Source organism: Vicugna pacos, chromosome 16 (genome assembly GCF_048564905.1).
Source record: "Vicugna pacos chromosome 16, VicPac4, whole genome shotgun sequence".
NCBI lineage: Eukaryota > Metazoa > Chordata > Mammalia > Artiodactyla > Camelidae > Vicugna > Vicugna pacos.
In genome coordinates this window covers 33,986,240-34,008,685 of record NC_133002.1, presented here as the reverse complement: position 1 = coordinate 34,008,685, position 22,446 = coordinate 33,986,240, and the positions used below count along the sequence as shown (strand labels likewise).

The window sequence follows — 22,446 nt, the reverse complement described above, 5'->3', positions numbered from 1 at the left end:
TCAGGCGAAACAGGAACACATCGTCCTTTATTTGTGTTTTTCAGAATACTGTACAAAGGGAGTAAAAATCCTATTCACACTTTGCTTAGAAAGATTTTGAGGTGAAAGTTCCCTATGATACATGGGGTGGGGGTTGGGAGGACCAGGAGGCAGAAAACAGGGCCCCGTGACCTCCCCCGCTCCCTCAGGGCCCTGGCACCCACACTTTCTCGGAAGTAGCACAGACCCAGTCGGATTAGGGAGGAGAGAAAGCGCCTCCTCTCCAGCCCAGGCTCCTGCCCTCGCCTGAGGAGGCAGCGCCTGCAGGTCACTCCTAGCTCCTTCCACTGTCCTGCTTGAGCAGGGACCATGCAGGACTTTGCAGCCCACCAACCATATCTGGGGAAAGCCTGACAGCCCCACGTGTGCATGCCACACAAGAGACCCCGGCCCGGCGCCAGTCTGCACAACGTTACCAAGGAAAAGGCTGCAGAAGGGCCCCACCACTCATCATTTCTGTCCCAGTGTCCCCATGCCCCTCACACCACTGTAGACAGTGTCAAATTGGATCCATGCTTAAGATGACTCATGAGCCTCTTCCACCAACCTGCACCAAGCCAAGCCAGGAGCTTCAAACCCACAGCAGCTTCCCTTCCTATTACCGCCACCATGCTGTGGGTGAATGACTCCTCCAAGCCTACCCGCTCCCTGACCACTTTCCAAAGAATGAGGCTGGGTCTGTCCCATCCCTCCCCCCATCACTTACACCAACCCCTGCTGCTATGTGGCCCCACTCTTCTAAGTCCCAATTTACCATCCCCACCCCTTCCCCAAACCCCCTCCCCACCTCCACCAGGGCCAGGATGGCTGCAGCCTTGGCCCCCTCACCTCTGGGACCAGGCCATCCACACCCAGCCCCACATCCTTCTCCTTACCCTCCCCACCCCTACCTAGCACCCAGCGTGAGCTGAGTTGTACGGGAGCTGTCTGACTTGGATTAGACAATACTCTACGCGGAGGGATGAGGCACTGTCCCACACTTGCTTATATATAAGCGCAAACTGAGTGTCATCCTAAAGACATAAGAATTAAAGTGAAACAATCTAGAAGCTGTACCGTCCCCTCTGCTCCCCTCACAGGGGTTAAAGTGCTTCAGCAGTCTGAGGATGAGCCAGCGAGCAGGGGGTTTCCCTGGCCTCCTGTCCCAACCTCGCAGGTCTGTGTTCAGCGCAGGAGCCCAGCCCATGCCATGACCACCCCCACCAAGTCTCTAACCAAAAGGCAAAAGGGAAAGATCAAAAAATTCAGAAGGGTCAGAGCCCCAGGGGGGCCCACCCCAACCCACTAAAAGCTACTTCAAGTCTGCTACTGGGGGAAGTGAGGGGAAAATTAGTGCCCAGAGGCTCAACCCCCATCTCTGGAGGTGCCCAAAGGCTCCATCTGTCTTCAGCATCGCAGCACAGGCATCTACCCGTCCCCTGCCACGCCAGGCAGGGGAAGGGGCTGCACCCTCAGTACTTATTGATTCCAAAAATCCGGACTCCATGGAGCTGGGGCAGCTTGGGGATGAGCACGCTCATCAAGGACACAGTGTTGAGGATGAAATGGATCTGGTCGTACTTGGTATAGAAGCTGGTGAGGAAGTACCTGGGCAGGGCAGGTTGGGAGAGGTGTAAGACTCTGTTTGGGAGACCCCTTTCTCCCTCGCTCCCTGATGGGGAGGGGCAGGTTCCCGACAGCCGAGGAGTTCTGGGCAAGACCCCGGAACAGAAGTAGGGTGGCAAGATCCCTCCAGCTAAAGAAGCACCCGCTGACCCCGTCCCCTTGCTCTACCCAGGCCTGCGGACCCACTTTACTAGCAGGAAGGAAGCCCCAGCCAAGGATAGGCAGGACCAGGGAGGCACAGGCCTGAGCCCAGCGTAAGACCCAGGGATACTGTGACTTCCCCTCCTCTGCTCATTCCTATGCCAAGAGCCAGAGCTGGTGAAGAGTTTAAGCCTTGCGGGGCCCCAGGTCCTCCTCTACCCAAGACACTCACAGCACGATAGGTGTGATGGTCAGGAATTTCCGAGACGCTGTGAACTGGACCCCATAGTCCATCTGTTCCCAGTGGGTTAGCAACCTCGCCTTGCCCTGGTCCGGGGTCTCAAACGGTGTCCCTTTCACTGTGTGCAGGAAGATGTACATGCCCTGGAAGCAGGGGGATCCTTCGTTAGAGGACACAAAAGGTCAAAGGCTCTCCAGCTCAACTTCTCCACCCCAGTCATAGAAGTGGGCTCCAGGTGATCTGGAGCTCCTCTCTGCTGGGCAGGGGGATGTGGGCTGGAGGTCAGGCTGGAGCAGCTGGGAGCCTGGCAGGAGAGTGAGGAGACCCACTGGGTGAGAGGGCAGGCCTGGCATGAGAACTCATGGAGAGGAGGCAGCTACAGAACCAGCAGGGAGATGCCGCCCCTCCAGCCCGGCGGTGGCCTCCCTGTGCTAGCTGGGAGGGGACAAGCTCAGAGGAAGGAACTGGGCCCCTGTTTTCCCACCAAAAGAGTACCAGGTCGCAAGCAGGTGGTGAGGGAGCAGAGAGGGGCAAGAGGGGTAGACGGTTTGAGATCCTAGCTTCGGAAAGAGGTATTTCTACCCTAGGCTAGGCACCTGGGTCCTGTGGACTCTTTGGGGCCCTTAGTTCAGCTCTCAAAGCCCATCTTCGAGGTCCACAAGCTGCACCGGCCCCCCTAGACCCTGGACATATCTGCAGACTTTATTCCAATAAGAGGAAGTAGGGCACAGAGATGAGAGCTGGGTCTGGGCTCTGGTGACTGCTGTTGTCAGCCTGTCACGCTGTCATCTGGCCCATGTCTAGGGGGGCTCCTTCTACTTCTCGGCCTCGCCCAAGGGCAGGCAGCAGGCAGGCCCTCACCATGTTGTGGATGAGGTTGGTGAGGGTCCAGACGACGGGGACGCTCACAAAGGGGATGCTGAGCAGCACGACGTGGAGAAGCCCGATGGCCAGCACGTAGGAGAGCCAGATGCCGCGGCTGTTCATCACCCGCGTGTTGGGGTTCACCTCGCTGTGCGCCGTTCCCACATTCATCCTGCTGCCCCTCTCCTGCCGCTGTTCTGCAAACAAGCAGCACAGGTGAGACGGGTCACACCACTTTCCCTGCCCCCTCACATCCTCCAAATCCTGCTCTCCCAGAGAATTCCAAGCTCTTCTACCGTCTTGAGTCTCCAGTGAGGAGGCCAGAGAACGTCCGTGTAGACTTAAATCTGTTCATTTCCCACCGCTGGACTGGGATAAACACCATCCTGCTCCACACATCATCCAATCAGGAAAGTGCCCTTCCAGGCACTGGGACTGCCTGGGTGGTTAGGTCATCAAGAGGCATTCAGCCCCAGAGCAAAGAAACCACTGCCCGTCCCTCAGTCTCACCCTCCAGAGGGCTCTCTTCCCACAAAGCCCAGTGGAGAAGAGGCCTGGTCCCTAAGCATCATTCAGTGTAACCCTGCTGGACTCCGTCTCATCGAGGGTCTGATATGGGACATCTTCTACTCCTGAGCCCCCCACCCTCCCTTTCAGAAGGAATAAAAGGAGGTAAGAACATGCAGTGGTGGGTGAAATATTTGGGGGTCACTGCTTCTACCTATCCCTCCGAATTCTCCAGTCCTGGGATTTCCCCCAGCCCTGACCCAGGCAGAGAAGAAAGAGAGGAAGGGAAGAAAAGAGAAAACAGACGAGAGACAACCTTTGCCCAGACCTGGAAGCCTCCTTCTTGGTGACACAAAACCCATCCAGATGTTTAATCCATTTGGCAGCCACTCAGTCTAACCCTTGTGATGCTACTCACTCTGCTGCCAAACCACCATGGCCCTTTTCCCCACTAGAGGAGTGGCAAGGATAGAGGACGTGGCCAACATCTACAGCTCCCACGGGTGCCTGGAATCCATATCAACACACCTCTCCCAAGGACACAAAAGCACACCTGTGGACTCACTCCTTGCCCCTTTCCTCTCTGTCTCCTCATCCTCACCTCAGCCTCCTTTCCCCTGCACCTGTTTCCAGGTGTAAGTTAGCACCATACGTTCCCTGCCCAGCTCCAAGGGTAGAAGTCCTACAGCAGGAGGAACCAGGAGAGCTGCCTTTGATGCCCAGGAAACAATACAGCCCAGTTGCATTCCTGGATGCAGGTAAGGAGGGGAGGGAGCAGTCCCTTGTCCAGAGCTTAGCTGTCCCCAGATCCCTGAGGGCCCTGTGACCAGCAGGAGGTGGGAACAGATGGCATCTTTGTACTGGCTCACCTCCGTAGCTGAGGGAAGATTCTGTCTGATAAAGGCCCTAAGGTCATCACCATGGTAACAGCCCACCTTCCTTGAGGATGTTAGAAAGGAGTCCCAGCTGAGGGTATCCTGAAGTGCCCAGAAGGCCACCTCCTTCACGCTGCTGAAACAAACCCCCTCAGACTCAGGTGCCCTCTATCTCTGGCTAGGATCCCAGAGCCTGTCTAGGAGCCGGAATTCTCAAGGATCAGTTCCCTACTTCCAGGATAATGGGAACAAGTTCCTTCTTCTCAGGTGGCACCAAGCTTAGAGACCTCAGGGGAAATGTGACCCAAAACACACCTTCCCAACATACAAACACACATGACATGGCCAAGGGTGCATCCCAGAAGTAGTGATGCTCCTGGGGCCCATCAGCCCAGCCCATTAAGCTGGATAATTGGGCCCAACAGAAACCCAAGGAACTAGAAAACTGGGACTGGTTCAGTTGTTTACCTTCCAGGGCCTTAGGGCTTCAGTTACCCTAACACAGCTCCTGGGACATTCAAAAGCCTCCACTTGGCAGGAGGAGGAGGGGGAGACTGGCTAAGAAGTCTGGGAGGGCTCTGAAAGACTTAACTACTGATTAAGGAGAGAGGAAAAAGTTCCCTAAGTCTGACCAGAAACTGCTGCCCCTCCCCGTTTCTCCCTACCCTAGACCTACCAGGGTATAGGAGTAGCCAGACCTGTAGCCCTACTAGTATTCTGTCCAGGAGCGCCAAGAGCCTTGCTGAGTCCCAGATCATCCTACACTCCTTTCTGGCTGTAACAGGGCATCCAGCGAAGTCTGATCAGTCTAGGAGGGATCCAGACCTTTGACTTAACTGACCACCCTGGGAAGCTTCTTCCTGTAGCCTTCCTGAACACTAGGTGCCCTGACAGCAGAAAATCCCAGGAGACCCCCCCCAAAAAGACAGAAGAGGTCAATAAATTAAGAAAAAGACTGGTAGCAGGAAGCCCTCTTGAGACTTTTGTGTGACTAAGGGTACATATCACGTCCACTAGTATAATAACCAATTGCCCCCGGCCCGGAAGGGGAGAAATGGGGAGAAGCAGCTGGCAGAGGTGGAGTAAGTGTACAGCAGCTGAGGCAGAAAAGTTCTGCCGCCATAGCTGGCAGGTGGCTGCCCGTGCCAGTCCCTGACGTGGTTTCATAACCTGCCTCAAACCAGAGCCTGCAGCAACTCTGTTCTGTTAACTACTTTCTTGCTGGTAGCGCTTTCCTACTCCTTCTCTCCCTTCCCCTCTGGCTTCCTACACAAATATCCCTGCCCAGCCTGTCTGACACCTAAGCCAAGGCCACAGTGAGAGCAGCCAGATGAGCGCTTCCTAATCTCTCCCCTAAGCAAGGGCAGCAAATCTTTTGCCTTCTGGGTGAGCAGCACAAAGCATCCAAGCCCACAATCTGGACCCCAACGAGGAGTCCCTGGCAGCACGCCACAATGCCATGTTTATTCTGCCCACCCCACGACCCGCAGGGCCACAGTGGCTCACCTCTCAGCTCTGGCCCTGTCTCGAACTCGTGAGGACGGTGAGAATGGAAAGGCGGCAAGTACAGGAGCGAACCCAGACTAGCATCGGGAGAGAGTGAAGCGAGGAGAAGGAGTCCTCACTATTGTTGGGGTTTTCTGAGTGGGACTTCAAGCCGAAGGCGGGGGGGGGGCTCCGCTCCGTTCCCGGGCTGGGACCTCCCACTCGGAGCTTGGCCAGATCCGGAGCCCCACCCCGAGCCCCTACGCGTTCACCCAGCCCTGGAAGAGGCCAAACCTTTATCCCCTAAGCCCAGCTGCTCCCCGCCCCCCACCCCCAGTCCGAGCGCTCCTCCGCGACGCCCCGGCCTCGCACACTTTCTTTTCCCTCTAGCCATCCCTTCGACTGACGTACCCCCCTCCTCGGCTGACGCACCCCCTCCACCTCCGCTCATACAGTCCCGGTCCCCTCCAAACCCGGGCGCCTCCCCAGCAGCCCCCACCTCCTTCCCGGCCCGCTTCTAGCCTCAGGAGGCTCCCGGTTCATCCACTCCGAGGCTGCCTCTCCGGACTCACGGTGCGGGGCCGGAGGTCGAGGGCCCGGGAGGGGTGCCCGGGGGCGGGGGCCGCTGCTGCTCCAGCAGCTGTAATAACCCGCGGCAGCAGCTACCCTGCTGGCAGCTCTGGCCGAATCAGCGCCCCGCGCCGGCCCCCATTGCGTCACCGCCCAGCGCCGGCCCGCCCGACGCCTCCTGGGAGTTGTAGTCCCCCCCCTCCCCGCTCCAGCCCAGGCCTCGCTGGGGCCGCACGGAGGTTTTGATAGTGCGCCATACAAAGATCTGATCGTGTTGCTTTGGCGCATAACAATTCCTGCTTTGGCGTCCGCGGGCTTCATAAGGGGTTTACTCTTGCCCGGTTTGGCAGTTGAGGAAACTTGGAGTTTTAATTAACTTGCCACAGGTTGCCTCTGGGTCCCAACCTGAACCAAAACCCAGAGATTCTGACCCCAAGTCATAATTTTTCAGCTACACCTCACTACCTCTGCCCTGGCTCTCCAGAAACTGACTATCCCAGCCCTTTGCCCTTTGGGCCCTCCTGGAAACGGGTTTTTTCTCGACGTTGGTTAGGATGAAAGTCTGGAGGGCAGTGTTTCTCCACAGCCTATCTGCTCCTCAGTTTCACCTGACGCAGGCTGGCCTGCCCCAGGCAACATCCTCAGCACCCCTACATTTAGACGTCAGAAGAGGATATGTGACTAGGGAAGACGCCCTGATGAATAGCTAGGACCCTGAGTGCCAGTATCAGATCAGCTGTGAGGCTTTGGGTAGGAGGCTCTCTGGTCTGAAGTTTTCTTCATTCTCTAAAGGAAATGACATGAATTTTCCTGCCAGGTAAATTTAGCAGGCACTCCTTCATCAGCAGCATAACCCTGGGCAAATTACTTGTCTTAATCTCCAATTCCACACCTACAAAAACCTACCTCCAAGGTTGTGTGAATGCAAAAGAATGTTTGTAAAGCACTTGTTGCAGTGCAGGAGGTAATTTTTGTAGGAGGTTGAACTTAATGGCTCTTGAGGCCTCCTGGGTCACTCCCACTCTCCATGTCACCAAGAGAGCTTTGTTTGAGTAGTGTCCACTTCCCCGACCCAGAAGCTAAGTCCCCTCTATGTATGGTAGGGCTGGAATAGTAGGATCAGGTGATGTAATGACACACCAACCTGACTGGCTGTTAACAAGCACTAAAATGAAGGTGAGGAAGCAGAAAGGAGAATGCTGGCTCAGGGAACCTGGGGAGCACTCCTCTGTGACCTCATTCCCCGCTCCTCAGGGGGCTACCAAGAAACAGTTGTCACAAAGCTGGAGTGGGGCCCCTGGAGGCACCTAGTGGGCATCAGTCTGAACCACTCAGAGCAGGAGAACTGGCAGCTTCTCAAATATTTCCAGGGCCAGTAGCCCAAAAGCACTCATCCCAAGACCTAAATAATCACCCCAGAGTCTGAAAAAGTTTTGCCTGTGTCCTACAGAAGTCCCTGCTTGTTGGTGGAGGCCCCTTTCCTTACAGTCAGCCTTCTGAAGACATAAGCAAAAACTGAGTGTTGTCCTTTCTATAGGAATCTCCCCAATATTGAGGCCAAAAAGATGTCTCTATTTTTCCCAAAGAGAGCCTACTTGACAGTTTCAACTTTTCTCTAGGAGTCTTCCATCCTCCCTGAAATTGGTCAAGCTCTCTGGATCTTTATCGGTCTCCTCACTCTCTGTGAAGTTCAGTGACCCAGACTGGCTCCACGTCTCACATGGGGCCGGACTAATGCATAGCCTAACGGAAAGATTACTGGACATGCCATGCCCTATTCATGGCTCCTGTTATCAGGCTTTTTTTTTTTTCCACAGTGGGAATGAACAGAGTACTGACTCACTCTAGGTTTGTGGTAAATTGTGGATCACTTTCTGCTTAATTTAGCCTGCGTCACTGGCATCATCTTTCTCGTCTAGCTCTCTGCCCTTGTGATTACCATGCCTTCACCACACATTCTTCAGCCTTGAAAAGGCCTAAGTACTGTCCAGAGTGAGTGACCATACTTTTTTATGGCGCCAGGGAACGCATAATCCCTTGGACAAACAATTGGTGAAAGTGCCAGGAGACTCAAAAGTCATTCAAGACTTGGAGCCGTGATTACATTTCTGGTAGCATCTTCTAAGGAAGTACATGCCATGTACTGTATGTGAAGATGTCATTCCAGCATTATGTCTAATAGTGGAAAACTGAAAGCAACCTAAATGCCCAAGAAAAAAACTGTAGTACTCTATGGTTGTGAAAATGTATGGGAAAAATGTCTGCTAGGTTATATGAAAATATCAGGATGCAAAATAGCCTGAAAGCATTCTCCAGGAATGCAGTCAGCAAAACAAACACTTGGTTCCTTTAACAAATACATTGGAAACAATAGAAATAAAAAGGAGAGGGAGAAACTTACAGATTAAAAGAAATTAAGCAATAGATTAACCTCAAGCCTTGTCTGGGTCCTCCTTCAAGCAAACCAACTTTTCTTTTAAAACAAGACTTTATTATATTATTGAAGAATACTAACTATTCAAATGGATGATAGTACTGAAATATACATCTTGAAGCATGATATGGTATTATGGTAATTTTTTAAATTAAAAAGCCTCCTTATCTTTTGGAGCTGAAATATGTGTGGATGAATGATACACTGAGTGGATTTGCTTCAAAATAATCTGGACTAAGGATAGGGGAGGGGAATAAAAGAAACAAGTTGGGCCATGTGGTGATAATTACTGAAACTGAGAGATGAAGACATGAGATTCCTTTTATTGTTTTCTCTGCTTTTTTATGTTTGAAATTATCCATAATAAAAAATTTTTATAAACCTGCATATGCATTAATAATTATGATGAGACGAAATAGATCAACATGGTATGATCCTACCTAGCACCAGACTGCCAGGGTTCAACTCCCAGCTCCTATAGTTACCAGCTGTGTGACCTTAGGCAAGTCACTGAACCTCTCTGTGCTGCAGTCACTTCATTTCTAAACAGAGATGTTGATGATCTTGGTAATACCTCATGTTGTTGTAAAGATTAAATGGGTCATTAAATGGGAATCACTTAGAACAATTCCTGGCACATGGTAAATGTTCTATACGTATTCCTTTTATTAATCCATTCCATGTTCCAGTGATATCTGAGCATCTACTTTATAGGCTGTGGAAATTCAATAAAATAAAAATAGATCTTGTGTTAGGATGGAGGGCTTTGGGGTGATCTCTTTCATTCTCCAGTTTCAAACCTTGTAATGCGAGATTATTCATTGCAAATTTGTTATGAAAAGCGTTTGTATTTTTAAAACAGCGTGAGCCACCTTCACAGACTCTCCCTGCCCTCTGGGAGTTCCTTAGTCTGCTCCAGTAGACATGTTCCCAGCCTTGGGGCGTTTCCATATGGCAGGGTGGTGTGGCCTCTGCTTGCCACAGATACACTCGTGTTTGCCGAGATAGCAAACGTGGGCTGGGTAATAAGCTGGGAACACATTCCTGGGGTGATGGTAGTGGTGGGAAGTGAGGAGGTGGGGCATCAAGAAACAGAGCCCCTTCCCCTGACCCCTGAGGGAATGAATCTTACTACCACCTACTCCTCTCCAATTCATTCCTCTGCTCCCCCCACCTCACCTCCTTCCTCCCTGAAAGGGAGGTGTTGAGGTCACACATGGAACAAGTGCAAGGAAGCCAAGAGCTGTTTATTTCTTCTGCTGTTGTGTTTTTGTTTGGATGGGCATGTGGTAGCAGTGGAGGGGAGAGGGCAGTGGTGCTGGGCAGACAAGAGTGCTGGGTGAGAGCGAGCAGGCTGATGAGAAATAGGAGAGGGTGTCAGGACTGGCAGCCTTGCCAGTGGCCACTCTGCTCTCCTCCCCTTGCCCAGCCCTGTAGTTAGCTATTTTGGGCTGCAGAGGGAAAGGGCTGAGCTTGCCAGGGCCTCCAGGGCCAGAGCCAAGGCCAGGGAACCAAGAACCTCCCTCTGGGAACCAAGACCGGGCCGTTCTTTAGGAACCCTTCAATCTGTGTTTTCTTTGATTTGGACAATTGAGATTTTTCTCCCATGGAAAAAGAAGCAATTTAGAAAACTGTAAGCAACATGGACGGACCTGGAGATTGTTATACTAAGTGAAGTAAGCCAGAGAGAGAAAGAAAAATACCGTATGATATCACTTACACGTGCACTCTAAAAAAATGACACAAATGAACTTATTTACAAAACAGAAACAGACTAACAGACATAGAAAACAAACTTACAGTCACAGAGAGGGGAGGGGTATATTGGGAGCTTGGGATTTGCAGATACACACCACTATATGTAAAATAGATAAACAACAAGGTTCTACTGTAGAGCACAGGGGACTATATTCAATATCTCATAATAACTTATAATGAAAAGGAATATGTATATATGTATAACTGAAACATTATGCTGTATACCAGAAATTAACACATTGTAAACCAACTATACTTCAATTTTTTTTAATTATTAAAAAAAAAACCTTCATAAAAGAAAAAAGAAAACTGTAAATATTACAGATCAAAAGGGCAATGGCTATAAAAAGATTCTGGGCAGCCACTGCCCCAGGTCACCTTCCTCCTTCCCCTCCTAACACCAGTTCCTCCTTCGGCAACAATCACAGCCAATGTCACTGAGCGTTTGCTCTGTTCCATGCACCAGGCAAAGAGTTTTACATGTACAAACTCTTCTAATCTTTAAAACAGCCTTGTGAAGCAGATATTTTTATTGTCTCCACTTTACAAATGAGAAAATCGCAGTACAGAGAGTTTAAATATTTTGCTGAAGGTCACACAGCTAAGTGGCATTTCTCCCAAAAGCCATTCCTGGACACACACACCACCCTCCTCAGCCGTGTGTCCCTTGTGTTTCCATAGGTGCCTTGTAAAGATTTCTCCCCTGCACTGGGGGCGCTATATTTAAGTTATCCGTGACACATCCGCTTCCCCTATAGGCTGCTTGCTCCATATTGTCTTACTCATATTTGCATTTCCTGCATATAGTAGGTTCTCAGTAAATGTTAGCTGAAGGACCCCAAACTACAACCATACCAAGCCCCTAACCACTCTCAGAACACACCTCTTTCAGGCTCTTGTCTCAGCCTACAATGCCTGTCCTCCTATCCTTGTCCATCTGGTAGACTCCTCTTTGTCCCGCAAGGCCATCCCTCACCTGTCACCTTCTCCAAGAAGGCTTCCCCAGCTGTCCATGCAGAACCCACTGCTTCATTCCCTGGGCATCTCAGCCAGAGCCCACCACTAGGCTATCAGGCGGCTGGACTGGTGCACACGTCCATCCTCCCCCATCGCCTGAGGGCTGTACTGCTTCTCTCCACATCCCCAGTGCCTAAGAGATCCAGGATGCGTGTGTTGAACAAATGAGAGAGTACATCTGAGGATGTGAGCACGAGGGGTGTCCAGCCTTGGTCATTTTCCACAAGGAACAAGATTAACAGAGACCTTTGCTGCCCCTCCAGCTCAAACTGCCCAAGAGACTGGCGTTAGATGGGTCCCCGGCTCTCCTTTCCTTTCATTATTCTCCTCTACCCAGGCTGGACCTGGGGGCTTCAGACATCAGGGAGGCAGGGGCCTGGAGGCCTACTGACCTTCCTTCCTCCAAGGTCACATCTTTGGGGCATGGAGTTACAGCCCTTGGAGAGAGGAGTTGTGACTCAGCCCACCTAGGGTGGGGGCCTGAGGGGCCTATTTACCAGGGCCCTGAACTTGAGAGCCAGAACCTGCCATGCCTCAGCCTCTTCCCTGCCCCACCATCATAGGCACATTGAACATAAGGCTGGAAGGGGTCTCAGAAGCCGTGAGGTCCAGAGAACCAAAGGCCTAAAGAGGCTGGGGAAGGACATGCCCAATGGCACGGATATCTGATGATCTTGGGCCTGGCCTAGGGGTTCTCCATGCACCTCACAGGCCACGGTAAAGGATGGAACACCCCAGTCATAGCTCCTTCTGTCCCATGCCATGGCTTCCACCAAGGCTCTCATCATCTCCCACATGGACTGTTGCAGTAACTGGTGTCTCTTCCACCCATACATCTCACACACAGCCAGCAAAGTGACCCAAAGATCAAAGCTAATTTTAAAACCCTTCAATCCATCAGCCACTGAACCAAGTCCTAATCCTTACCTGGTGTACAAGACCGCGGGGATCTGGTCCCTCTCCACTCTAGCTGTAGCCTTTGCCACGATCCCTTCTACTCTACTGTCTAGGAGACGCCAAGCCCTCTCATGCTCCCTTGTTCTTGCACATACTCTGCTGCTCCACCTGATGAACTCAGCCTTAAAGACCCGGCTCAAGTGTCACTCCCTGGTAGAGCCCTCCCTGATGTCCTGGAAAAGTTAGGGTATCAGGGTAGGAATGCTCTCAGCTGGAAGCAACAGAAAACCCAAGCAAAGGAATGATTCCGACCCTGGGTTGCCATCAGAATCCCCTAAGGAGCTTGTAAAAGTCCCCATCACTGCACACAGGTCAGATCAATTTAATCAGACTCTCTGAGGTAGACCCAAGTAATTTTCAAAACTTCCCGTATTCACATGTGCAGCCAAGTTAAGAAGAACTGAAGCAGGGGTTGTTTTCCTCACATAATGAGTCCAGAGGCGGGTGGGTGCTGGTGTCGGCTGAGTGGCTTAGTGACATCCAGGCCAGCGTCTCAGTGATTCTCTTCACCTTTCCTTTCTGCTTTGCTGCCTGATGGCCACAAGATAGCTGTAGCTGACCCTTCGAGATCAAAGCAGGAAGAAAGCTATAGGGAGAAGGGTAGGCCCCAATCCATCCTCTCTCATGAGCAAATCAGACTGACCTAGAAACCACTTCATCAGACTTCTGCTTACATGTCATTGATCGTATTTTCCCCATGGCAAAGGTGGCTGGGAAAGTGGACAATGGCATTTCAGATAAATTGAGAGGACCAATCAGGCTCTGTCATGAGGGGCTGAACGCACTGCTACTCCCAAATCAGCGTGTGTTATCCGGGTGGGAGGTAAGGCATGGATACTGCAGGGTGGCAGAATAAACCACCTTCCACAAAATATGCCAGTTGGGCATAGGGATTATTTTGAGCTAAAGGCACATTAGGGAAAAAAAAAGAAACAGCAGATGCAAAAAGAGCATTCTAATCTCTCCTTTTCTTCTAGAAAACAAGAGACAAAAAAATCCCATGTGAAAGATGCCCTCCCTGTACCGAGAAAAGAAACATTCTTTGATGGGGAATCAAAGCCAAGAAAATTCTGTACAGACCTTGTTAAAATCATTCTTATCCTCGGTATATTTTAGTCACTTTTTCACAATTTCCTCCCTTTATTCAACCTAGTATAAAAGTATTAATGTTTTGCCATTTCCTTGGGTCTTCATTTCCTTAATTTTTCTTATGCATTGAGAATTTTTTTTAAGGCTTGTTTTTTTTTTTAATGGAGATATTGGGGATTGAATCCAGGACCTCCTGCCTGCTAAGCACGTGCTGTATCCCTGAGCTACACCCACCCCCTGGGTCTTCATTTCCTCATGAGGGCTCCCATGTCATGTAAGACATATAAATGTGTGTGCTTTTCTCTTCTTAGTCTGTCTTATGTCACTTTAATCCTCGGGCCCAGCTGAAAAGCCCTAGTTGGGTGGAGGTAGAATGTTGCCTCCCCAACACCGCCAGCAGATTCTGCCCCAGAGAGTTACCTCTCTCTGGTTTCACAGCTTCTGTACACACAGACATCACGTGAGGGCACTGTGGAGACGTGTGTCGACATGTCCATGTCTCCCGCTAGACCAGCAGTTCTCAACTCAGACTGCACATTAGAAATATCTGGAGAGCTTTTGAAAAATACCAAAGCCTAGACCCCATCCACAGAGGGTCCAGGTAAGCCCAAGAGAGATTAATTTTTAGAAGCTCCCCCAAGTGATTCCAACATGCAGACTAAGTGAACCACTGGGTTAACCCCTGCTATCGAAGACCTTTAGAACAGGTCTGAATCTTGAGCACAGTACTACTTATAACATGGGGCTCACAGGAAATCCTCACTGAATGAATGAGTGAATGAATGAATGAATGAATGGCAGAGAAGAACTTCTGCTCCAACCTCATCAACTCCCAGCCTGCACTGTGCCCCGTCCCCAGTGTGGGCCCTCCCTCCTCTCCGTTCTCCCTTCTCTACTGAGCCCTGCACTTTGCCGCCCTCCGTGAACCACATCCAAGGGCCGGCTGGGCTCTCCCAGGTGCGCAGACTTCCCACTTCTCGTGCAGCTGCTGTGCTAGACACCCCGGTCCCACTCTTTCCTGTAGCTGCCCTAGTCTGAGAAGGAGATAAATCTCTCCACTGACAGCCAGGCTCAACTCTTGTGCCCAGCCCAGCGTGACAGGAGAGCACTGGGAAGGTTCCATGTACTTTCTATTCCGCACTTAGCCTCAGTCCTGAAATGGACCCCCAGGTAAGCAGTGGGGGAGTGCCTGGCCTAACTAACAAGCAATCCACAGACAAAATGTTCAGTTCTCCTGCCCAAGTGCAGGAAATGTGTCTCATCTGATTCCTTGGACTAAGGTGAGTCTGAGAAATGACCCTGTTGATGTCACCAGAATGTTAGCGGTGAGGACATTCCCAGAGATGACACCACCCAGTATCCTACCATCTGATTCTAGCTTCCATCACACTTCTGAAACTGCTGGTTCAAAGATCACCTGCAGGGCCAGCTTCAGGGGCATGGCACCTGTGCAGTCCTGCATTCACAAGGGCCCTGTACTTGGTTTCACCATCTGCTGCTGTTGCTGCCTTGCAATTCTTAACGGTTTTGAACCAAGGAGCCCACATTTTCATTTTGCACTGGGCCCTGCAGTTATGTCTGATCTTGGTCATTCACAGTCACTTACAAAATCCAGTAAGGTTTTCCTTCTCAGAAGGGAAATGACCTCCATCTCCTTTTGTGCAAATCTCTGTGACCCCGACTCTTCTGCCCACTTCCATGACATCAGTAGAACATGGTGTAATGAGGAGGCATGGCTGCAAAGGAGGGTCGGGATCAAGAGGCCCCAGGGGAGTAAGTCGTCCCCACCCTGCTTGGATCCCAGGCATGAGGGAGAGTGAAAGGTCCAACTTGATTCCAGCAAACAGACAACCTGAGTCAGCTACAATCCAGAACAGACCGTCTGCGGGAAAGCTTGGAGACGACCACGACAGACTTAGGAAACCTTGACGAACTCCTTCCAACTCCTGGAGGGGCCGTCTACCAACAGCACAGAGAACTGACTAGAATTGAGCCACAGTGCTCCCTGCCAGGCAAGCAGGTTGGGCACCCTGTAAGGAGCCAGGAGATGAGGTCCTCCAGAGACAGACAAGTGTTCCAAGGAAAAGGCCAAGGGAAGTTTCCTCACCACGGAAGAAGGTGCCACGGGGCACCGTAGAAGGGCAGAGGAGAGTTGGGGTGTGATGGAGCTAGGGGCAGTGGATGTGAGACGGGCCCACCCCAGTCCTGCCAAGCAGGGATCCTTCTGCTCAGCCAGGCTCTGGACAAAGGGCAGAGGTTCCAGGAGGCAGAGTCTCAGCCCCAACTGGGAGAGGAGGGATGGAGGATGGCAACGTCGAGGACTGGAAGGGAAGCCTGAGACAGGGAATGGAATTGGGGCCTGGTCTTCCCACAGCCGAGTTCATCAGGGTCCAGGATCTGCCCTCTCTTGGCATCACCCGGCCAGGCCATGGCTCAGGTATCCGACACCTGGGGCCTGGAGTCACATGCCAGGAAACCCAACACTCTTGGGCCCCAACCCCCAACTTCCAGCAGCTACGAGCAAGCAGGGCTGCTGGAGGAGGAAGCGGGTCTCCAGAGCCGAGCAGCAGGGAGGCTTCTTCCCGGGAGAGGGCAGCACAGGAGGAGGCTCTCCCATCAACAGGGGTGAGAGGCTGGGAGGAGGAGGGAGAGGACAAGGGAGGAAGAAGGGGGCGAAGAGGACAAAGCTGGGGCAGGCAGAGAGGTGGACGGTCCCAGAAAAGGGTAGATGGGCATAGAAAGTGGGGTCTGAGCCACCCAGCCTAGCTGGATGCCGTGAAGTCCAGCTGCTGATCCGTCCTCCTCGTCTCCTTCACATAGGTGCCAAGCAGGCCCTCTGGTGCCTACCTGGCCCACCTGGCAGCCACCCAGGTTGGTTGGCAGAAAAAGCCTTTATTCCAATGAAGGAAATCAATACGTGGGCAGAAGCAGAAGCTTAGAAGCCCCCAGACCCAGAATGACCAACAAGGCCTTGGACCAAGAGACTTTGCAGAGTAGCCCTCCAGAAGCAAAGAGATCCTAAGAGAGTCTCAGGCCCAGGGGGGCCTTTTACCCAGTAAGAAGCCTTAGACCCCAAAGAACCAAATTGTTGCCTAGTCCTGGAGAGCCCCCAGAGGAGAGGCCCCAGCCCAAAGAGAATCCCCAAGGGGACTTGAGGAGGAGAGAGCTGGCCATGGGGAGTGGAATTCTCTTGACTCACTCTTCTTTGATGGGGTTTTTCCTTCCCCAGATCCTACTCCACTCCAGGACTATGCCAATCTGTGGCCATGCTCCCATCAGCCGGTCACCTCCTGTCCCTGCTGCTGGTGATAGGCACAGGGGGTGTGGTGCCCAGCCCCCGGGTAGCTCCCCAGGGCTGCTACGTGGCCGAGGAAGCAGGGGAGCGGACATTCCGCTGCAGCCAGGCAGGCCTGAGCACCGTGCCCACTGGCATCCCCAACGACACCCGCAAGCTCTACCTGGATGCCAACCGGCTGGCATCGGTGCCGGCTGGTGCCTTCCAGCACCTGCCTGTCCTGGAGGAGCTGGACCTGTCCCATAATGTTCTTGCCCACCTCTCTGGTGCCGCTTTCCAGGGCCTGGCGGGCACACTGCGCCACCTCGACCTCTCTGCCAACCAGCTGGCCTCGGTGCCCCTGGAGGCCTTCGTGGGGCTGCAGATCCAAGTGAACCTGTCCGCCAACCCGTGGCGCTGCGACTGTGCCCTCCAGGAGCTGCTCAGGCGGGTGAGGCTGGCACCAGGCACTGGGACGGGCATTGTGTGTGGCCCCGGAGCCCGACCAGACCTCGTGGGGCAGGAGTTCCTGGCACTAGCAGGGGAGGAAGAGCTGTGTGGGACGGGGCGGGGCGGGGCCCGGCGGAGCACTGATGTGGCCCTGCTGGTCACCATGGGGGGCTGGCTGGTGCTCGTGGTGGCTTATCTGGCCCACTACGTGTGGCAGAACCGGGAGGAGACCCGACGTCCCCTCAAGCGAGCACCCGTGCTGCCTGTGCGCTCTGAGGACTCCTCTACCCTCAGCACAGTGGTCTGATGACCAGGACCACTCCTCCGGCCCACGCCCCACACTCCTGCTTCTACGCCCTCCCGTCTCCTCCGAACCCCTCTGTCTCCTCTGCAGCCCTTTCCCATCCCCCAATTCCACCCCCTTCCTCCTCTGTCTCCCCTAAACACCTGATCTCTCTCTCAACCAACACCATCTTTGGTGCCTGAGGTTTTCAGTGCCTACTGTGGGACTGGATTGTGCTAGACACAGAGCTTCTAAGTCTAGGTAGCGGGGGGAGGGGGACAACAGAACAGAGAATGACAGTAGGTGGTATGTGTGCCAACTCAGAGGTAGGAGCAGGCAGCTCAAGAGGCTGGCAGAAGTGATCTCAAAGGCTTCACCCACCAGATGGATGCTTGAACTGACTCTTCAAGAATGAGGAGGAGGGCTTTGGGCAGAAGAGGGACACCCTCAGCTGAAAGTCGGTGGACAAAGGCAAAGAAGATGTAAGGATTCTGAATGTCTAAGCAGTGGCAAGACCTACTTGGGGGCTAGAAGGTGCATAGAGGGGCGAGGGGCTGCTGGGACCAAGCTGGCAGTGAGGCCAGAAAGGACCCGGCCGGATCCTCCTCTCTTCTCCCTCTGCCTCTACTGAAAAGTTCCTGCATCCTCAGCGCTTCTCACCTCTCTCAGGGCCCTAGACTCCTCTTCCTGTACCTTCTATTGGGGTCCACCTGGCTTAGCTTCCCTGCTTCCTTTTCCAGAGGTTCCCTATCTCTCTGTCCTTTATACACAGAAGGGCTTCCTGAACCCTTCCCCTTGGGAGAAAAGCAGTCTCTGCTCGGCCTGAGCTGGGGATGGGTCACTAGAGAGACGGAGGTGGGGGGCGGGAGGGAGCCAGGAGGTTTCCCATCCCCAGAACATCACTGGACAATTGAATAAAGTCCTTTCATTAATGCCCCGATCTCTCTTATTGTTCATTTCATTGAACACGTGTGGCCCCGCAGTGAGGAAAGGGGGGGTGCTGAGACTTTCACCACCACCTACACCACCCCTTTGGTGGGGGTTGCCTCCAATGGTCTGGGTGCCAACTCCTCTCTCCCCTCCTACCTCCCAGCTCCTGACACCAGAGTCTATCTGCCAGGGGTGCCAGGGGTTATGCATTAGTGATGTTGCAACTGGAAGGATGTGGGGTGGGAGGGGACCTGGAGGGAGGACAACCAGGGTAGAGGGAAGGAGGGCAAAGCCCTGGCATCAGCACAGAAAGCAAAGGGAGAGAGAGCCATGACTCTCTTAACAACCCGTCTCTCCTCTCAGCGGAAGTCTGAGCAGGGAGTAGGGAGAAACTAGATGTGCTCAAAGTTAACCAAAAGAATTCCTGAGCAGAGGGGGAGGGCAGAGTTGGCTGAGGGAGGGGGCCATATGAGATATCACCAACTAGGCTTCTCGAGAGGCCCAAAAGGGCCAACACACCCTGTACCTTGCCCCTAGGAGGGTGACTCACTTATGTGGCTTCCATGGAGGGAACAGCCACTTTGGGGAAACTCGTAGGAGCCCCAGTAAAAACTGAAGATAAGAACCATAGAATCAGGGTGCCACCCAGCTTGTGGCAGAGCCTGGGGCAGACTGGTAGGACACTTAAGGAACAGCAAAGAGGAATCCATTACCTCCCCTGGTCCTTCTAACCCATTCTGACTTCCCTGTCTCCCTTCCAGCCCCTCCCCTCCTTGCTCGATCCCTGAGGCTCCTCCCACCACTCCAAGGCTGAGCTTCCTCGTTATCATCCAGGAAACCTCAATTTGATGATCTCAGAAAAACCTAGGGCCCTCCCCCATTTTCTTTTCTCAGGAGACATGGGCCTCCCTCTCCATTTCCAGAGATGCTTAGGGATGGGGGAAAGAACTTGGATGTGGAAAGTTTGTACCTTTGTACAAACTTTGTACCTGTACCTTTGACCATCCACCCCAGCCACATCCTGATCTGGCCCTTGGAATCCTGGCCTCATCCCTATCAAACCCTCCATCAGTCCTTCCCCTGCCACTCAGAATCTGCCCTAGTCTGCTCAGCCACCCTCTTCTGGAATCAAGCTGGGACACATCTCACTGGGTTCTGGGAAGTAGACTGTGGAGACCTGTAGCAGAGGGGAGGGTGAAGGGCAGGTGGGGCCCTGTGTCCCTATCTTTGGTGCCCATTCCTGGAGCCTCGTTCGACTCCCTGTCATCCTGAGCAGCAGAGACAGCTTCTTTAAGTTCTGCAAAGAGCCAGTTCCCCTGCTCTGACCCCTAACCTCAATTCTCAGAGGTGAGTTCAGATGGGAAAGGATCCAGGGAGAGAAGTTTTGCCTGGAGCCCAGGTCAGGGAGAGGTCCTGGAATTCTGGAGAAGAAACATTCCAACAGTTATCCCCACGGCCCCATTCTGGCTCAAATTCCCTTCCCTCTCAGAGCTAGGACAGGAGGGCAAGGAGAGGGAGGACAATTGGGGCAGAAGATGGGGGGTTGTGGGGGTGACAGGGAGATGCTTCACTGGCTCCCTTCCCCAGGGAAAGACCCCTTCATCTGAGCCAGTTGGGAACTTGTTGGGAGGGGGTATCAGAAGCTGTAGCTTCAGCTTAGCCCATCACAGGAGACTGGACAAAATGGGGCCTCCCCAGACTCAGAGAGGCTCCTGCTAGGACAACCATCACTGAGTACTTAAGCCCTTCTCTCAGCTCCCTGGTCTCTTGGTTGTGTTTGTCCGCTGGGCAGGCAGGAAGGAGTGGCATAACTGGTTTCACCTCATCCTTATCTCTGCCAGGGACCAGGGATCACAGGATCAGTGTTCCGAAACACCAACAGGGCGCTGGCAAGACAGCTGGACTGCCTCATTTTTGCAGTCTGCTTCTGGCCCTTCTGCCTGGTCCAGAGGAAAGGGGGATCCACTATGTCAAGACCAACCTCTCCCTCCTGGATGAGCCAGAGCCAGGAATAAAGCGGCCGGGTACCAAGGGAGCTCAGCCACATGCCTGGTCCAGCTCGGAAGCAAAAACCTAGGAAGGCAGGCCCCAGCTTGTCATCTCCAGGCAGCACCCTGGAGCCAGCGGGCAGTGGGTGGGGGTGGGAGGAGAGGAGAGCCCCTCACTCAGCCCTTCTGCCACCAGCTTCTTCCTGCCCTCTGGAGGGAAGCTGGAGTGGTAGAGAAAGCAGATGCTGCCCTCCCTCAGGGAGCCCCAGTCTGAGGAGAGATGTGACCCTAAGTCTCAGGGAATCCCCAGACTAATGGAAGAAATAGAGTCCTTTCTCTTTGGGGAGCTCTGAACCTGGTGAGATCAAGACATCCCTCAGACAAAGACTGAAGCACCTCCAAAGCCTGGTTCTCCACCAAAGGAAATAAAGAAAGAACAAACTGAACACACAGGAGCTGAGGGAGGCAGTTAAGAGCGGCAGGTGGGGCCCAGCCCCCACCCTTCCTGTGCTGGGCTCACGTGCAGACATTGCAAGTGCCACGTGAATGAGGGGAGGGCAGCATCAAAACCGGAAGAACCCAGGCAGCTCCTTCCAAGCACTTCCCCCATTAGACTATGAGGAGTTCCAATTGGAAACAGTTTCCCCTTGTCTCTCTGGGACTCTGTCATCAGCAACGTCACCTGCCTGTGAGGAATGAGTTCCCAAACCAGGAAGGCAGAACACAAAGCAGACAGAGCAAGGCGTCTGAGCTGTCAAAACAGATCCCACCACTAGCCCATGCATTCAACAAACATTATTGAATTACTACTGTGTGCCAGGACCTGCAGATACAAAGATAAAGAAGTTGTGGAGCCCATCCTCGGGGACCTGACAGTTAGTGTATCAATGATGGCGGCCCAGAGGACAGAGGCGTGCACCGGGGCCATGTGAGCCTAGTAGGGGCATCTAAAGCAAACACTCACTAAGGTTCAGGTACTTGGTTCACAGGAGCACTTAGAACCCATTTATTTTACCCATTTTTTAAAATCTTATTTTACACTGAGTTCCAATAATTTTGTATCTCTGGTTTCCCACATACAACAGGTTAGAAGCAGTATATGTGAAGATATACAGACACACAGACAGAACAACAGCAGTGAGAAACAACAGCCTGGCAGCAGGGAGGGCCATTATTAAAAGAATTTATAAGAACTCAAAAAAGCAGGTGTTGCGGTGTGTAGCTCAGTGGTAGAACGCATGCTTGGCATGCACAAGGTCCTGGGTTCAATCCCCAGTGCCTTCGTTAAAGGGGTAAAATAAAATAAAATATTTAAAAAACCAAATCACTGTTAAAAAGAAAAACTCAAAAAAGCAACACAGTAGGGCATCTTACTGTCTTCTAAATGGCCCTGTGGGGACAAATGATTCTCCTCACCTCCAGAGGGCCAATGGACATTGGCAAAATGCATAATACTAATGTCATGGACTTTTGACTTACCTGTAAAAAGAGGTCAAATCTTGGACTGTCCACTCTCAGGGACAGGAAGCAGGTGATGCATTTGAGAAAGTTTCCCTCCAATCAGGGCAGAAGTTAACGATGAGGAAAGAAGGTGGAGAAAAGGCTCATTCCACCCGGCCTGCCCCCTGACTCCTTCCTCCCACGGCACCGAGGTCTGGCCTGCGTCGAGTAGTCCCGTCTCTCTTGCACACAACAGCCCTCTGGACGGGTGAAGATGGCTCTGGAGTCTCCAGCACAAGTCAGCACATCATGGTCTTTCTCTGTTCTTGTCTCTCTGTCCCTGTTTAATGTCCCACAATCACCACCGCACCCACGCACTTGCCTCAGGTCCCTGGAATCCAGTTTATCTCCATCTGGTCACAATACTCATTTCTGCACTTAGGACAATTACTATCCTCCTCTTTCAGAACATTCAAATAAAAAAACAGACCTCAAGTCT

General features: G+C 52.6%; 2 protein-coding genes and 1 long non-coding RNA gene across 9 annotated transcripts; 2 read left to right on the top strand and 1 right to left on the bottom strand.

Annotated features, from left to right (window-relative positions):
• Positions 1–22,390, bottom strand: ORMDL3 (ORMDL sphingolipid biosynthesis regulator 3). 7 transcript variants are annotated; one of them, XM_072938773.1, is made up of 4 exons: positions 21,987–22,390; positions 2,888–3,087; positions 2,018–2,169; positions 1–1,626 (listed from the first exon to the last, which is right to left on the bottom strand). In XM_072938773.1, exons 2-4 carry the CDS (start codon positions 3,059–3,061, stop codon positions 1,491–1,493), a joined length of 462 nt encoding a protein of 153 aa, XP_072794874.1. In that variant the 5' UTR covers positions 3,062–3,087; positions 21,987–22,390; the 3' UTR covers positions 1–1,490. The 7 variants fall into 7 exon arrangements, with proteins under 7 accessions (XP_072794874.1, XP_072794877.1, XP_072794872.1 ...); XM_072938776.1 differs by lacking the exon at positions 21,987–22,390 and adding an exon at positions 6,257–6,452 and having other exon boundaries at positions 2,888–3,082; XM_072938771.1 differs by lacking the exon at positions 21,987–22,390 and adding an exon at positions 6,257–6,451.
• Positions 4,019–9,146, top strand: LOC140686101 (uncharacterized). Its single transcript, XR_012059603.1, has 2 exons — positions 4,019–4,155; positions 7,947–9,146. It is a non-coding gene; the product is annotated as an uncharacterized lncRNA (long non-coding RNA).
• Positions 15,884–18,111, top strand: LRRC3C (leucine rich repeat containing 3C). Its single transcript, XM_072938778.1, has one exon. The coding sequence runs from the start codon at positions 16,849–16,851 to the stop codon at positions 17,611–17,613; it is 765 nt and encodes a 254-aa protein (XP_072794879.1). The 5' UTR covers positions 15,884–16,848; the 3' UTR covers positions 17,614–18,111.
• Positions 22,391–22,446: the final 56 nt, after the last annotated feature.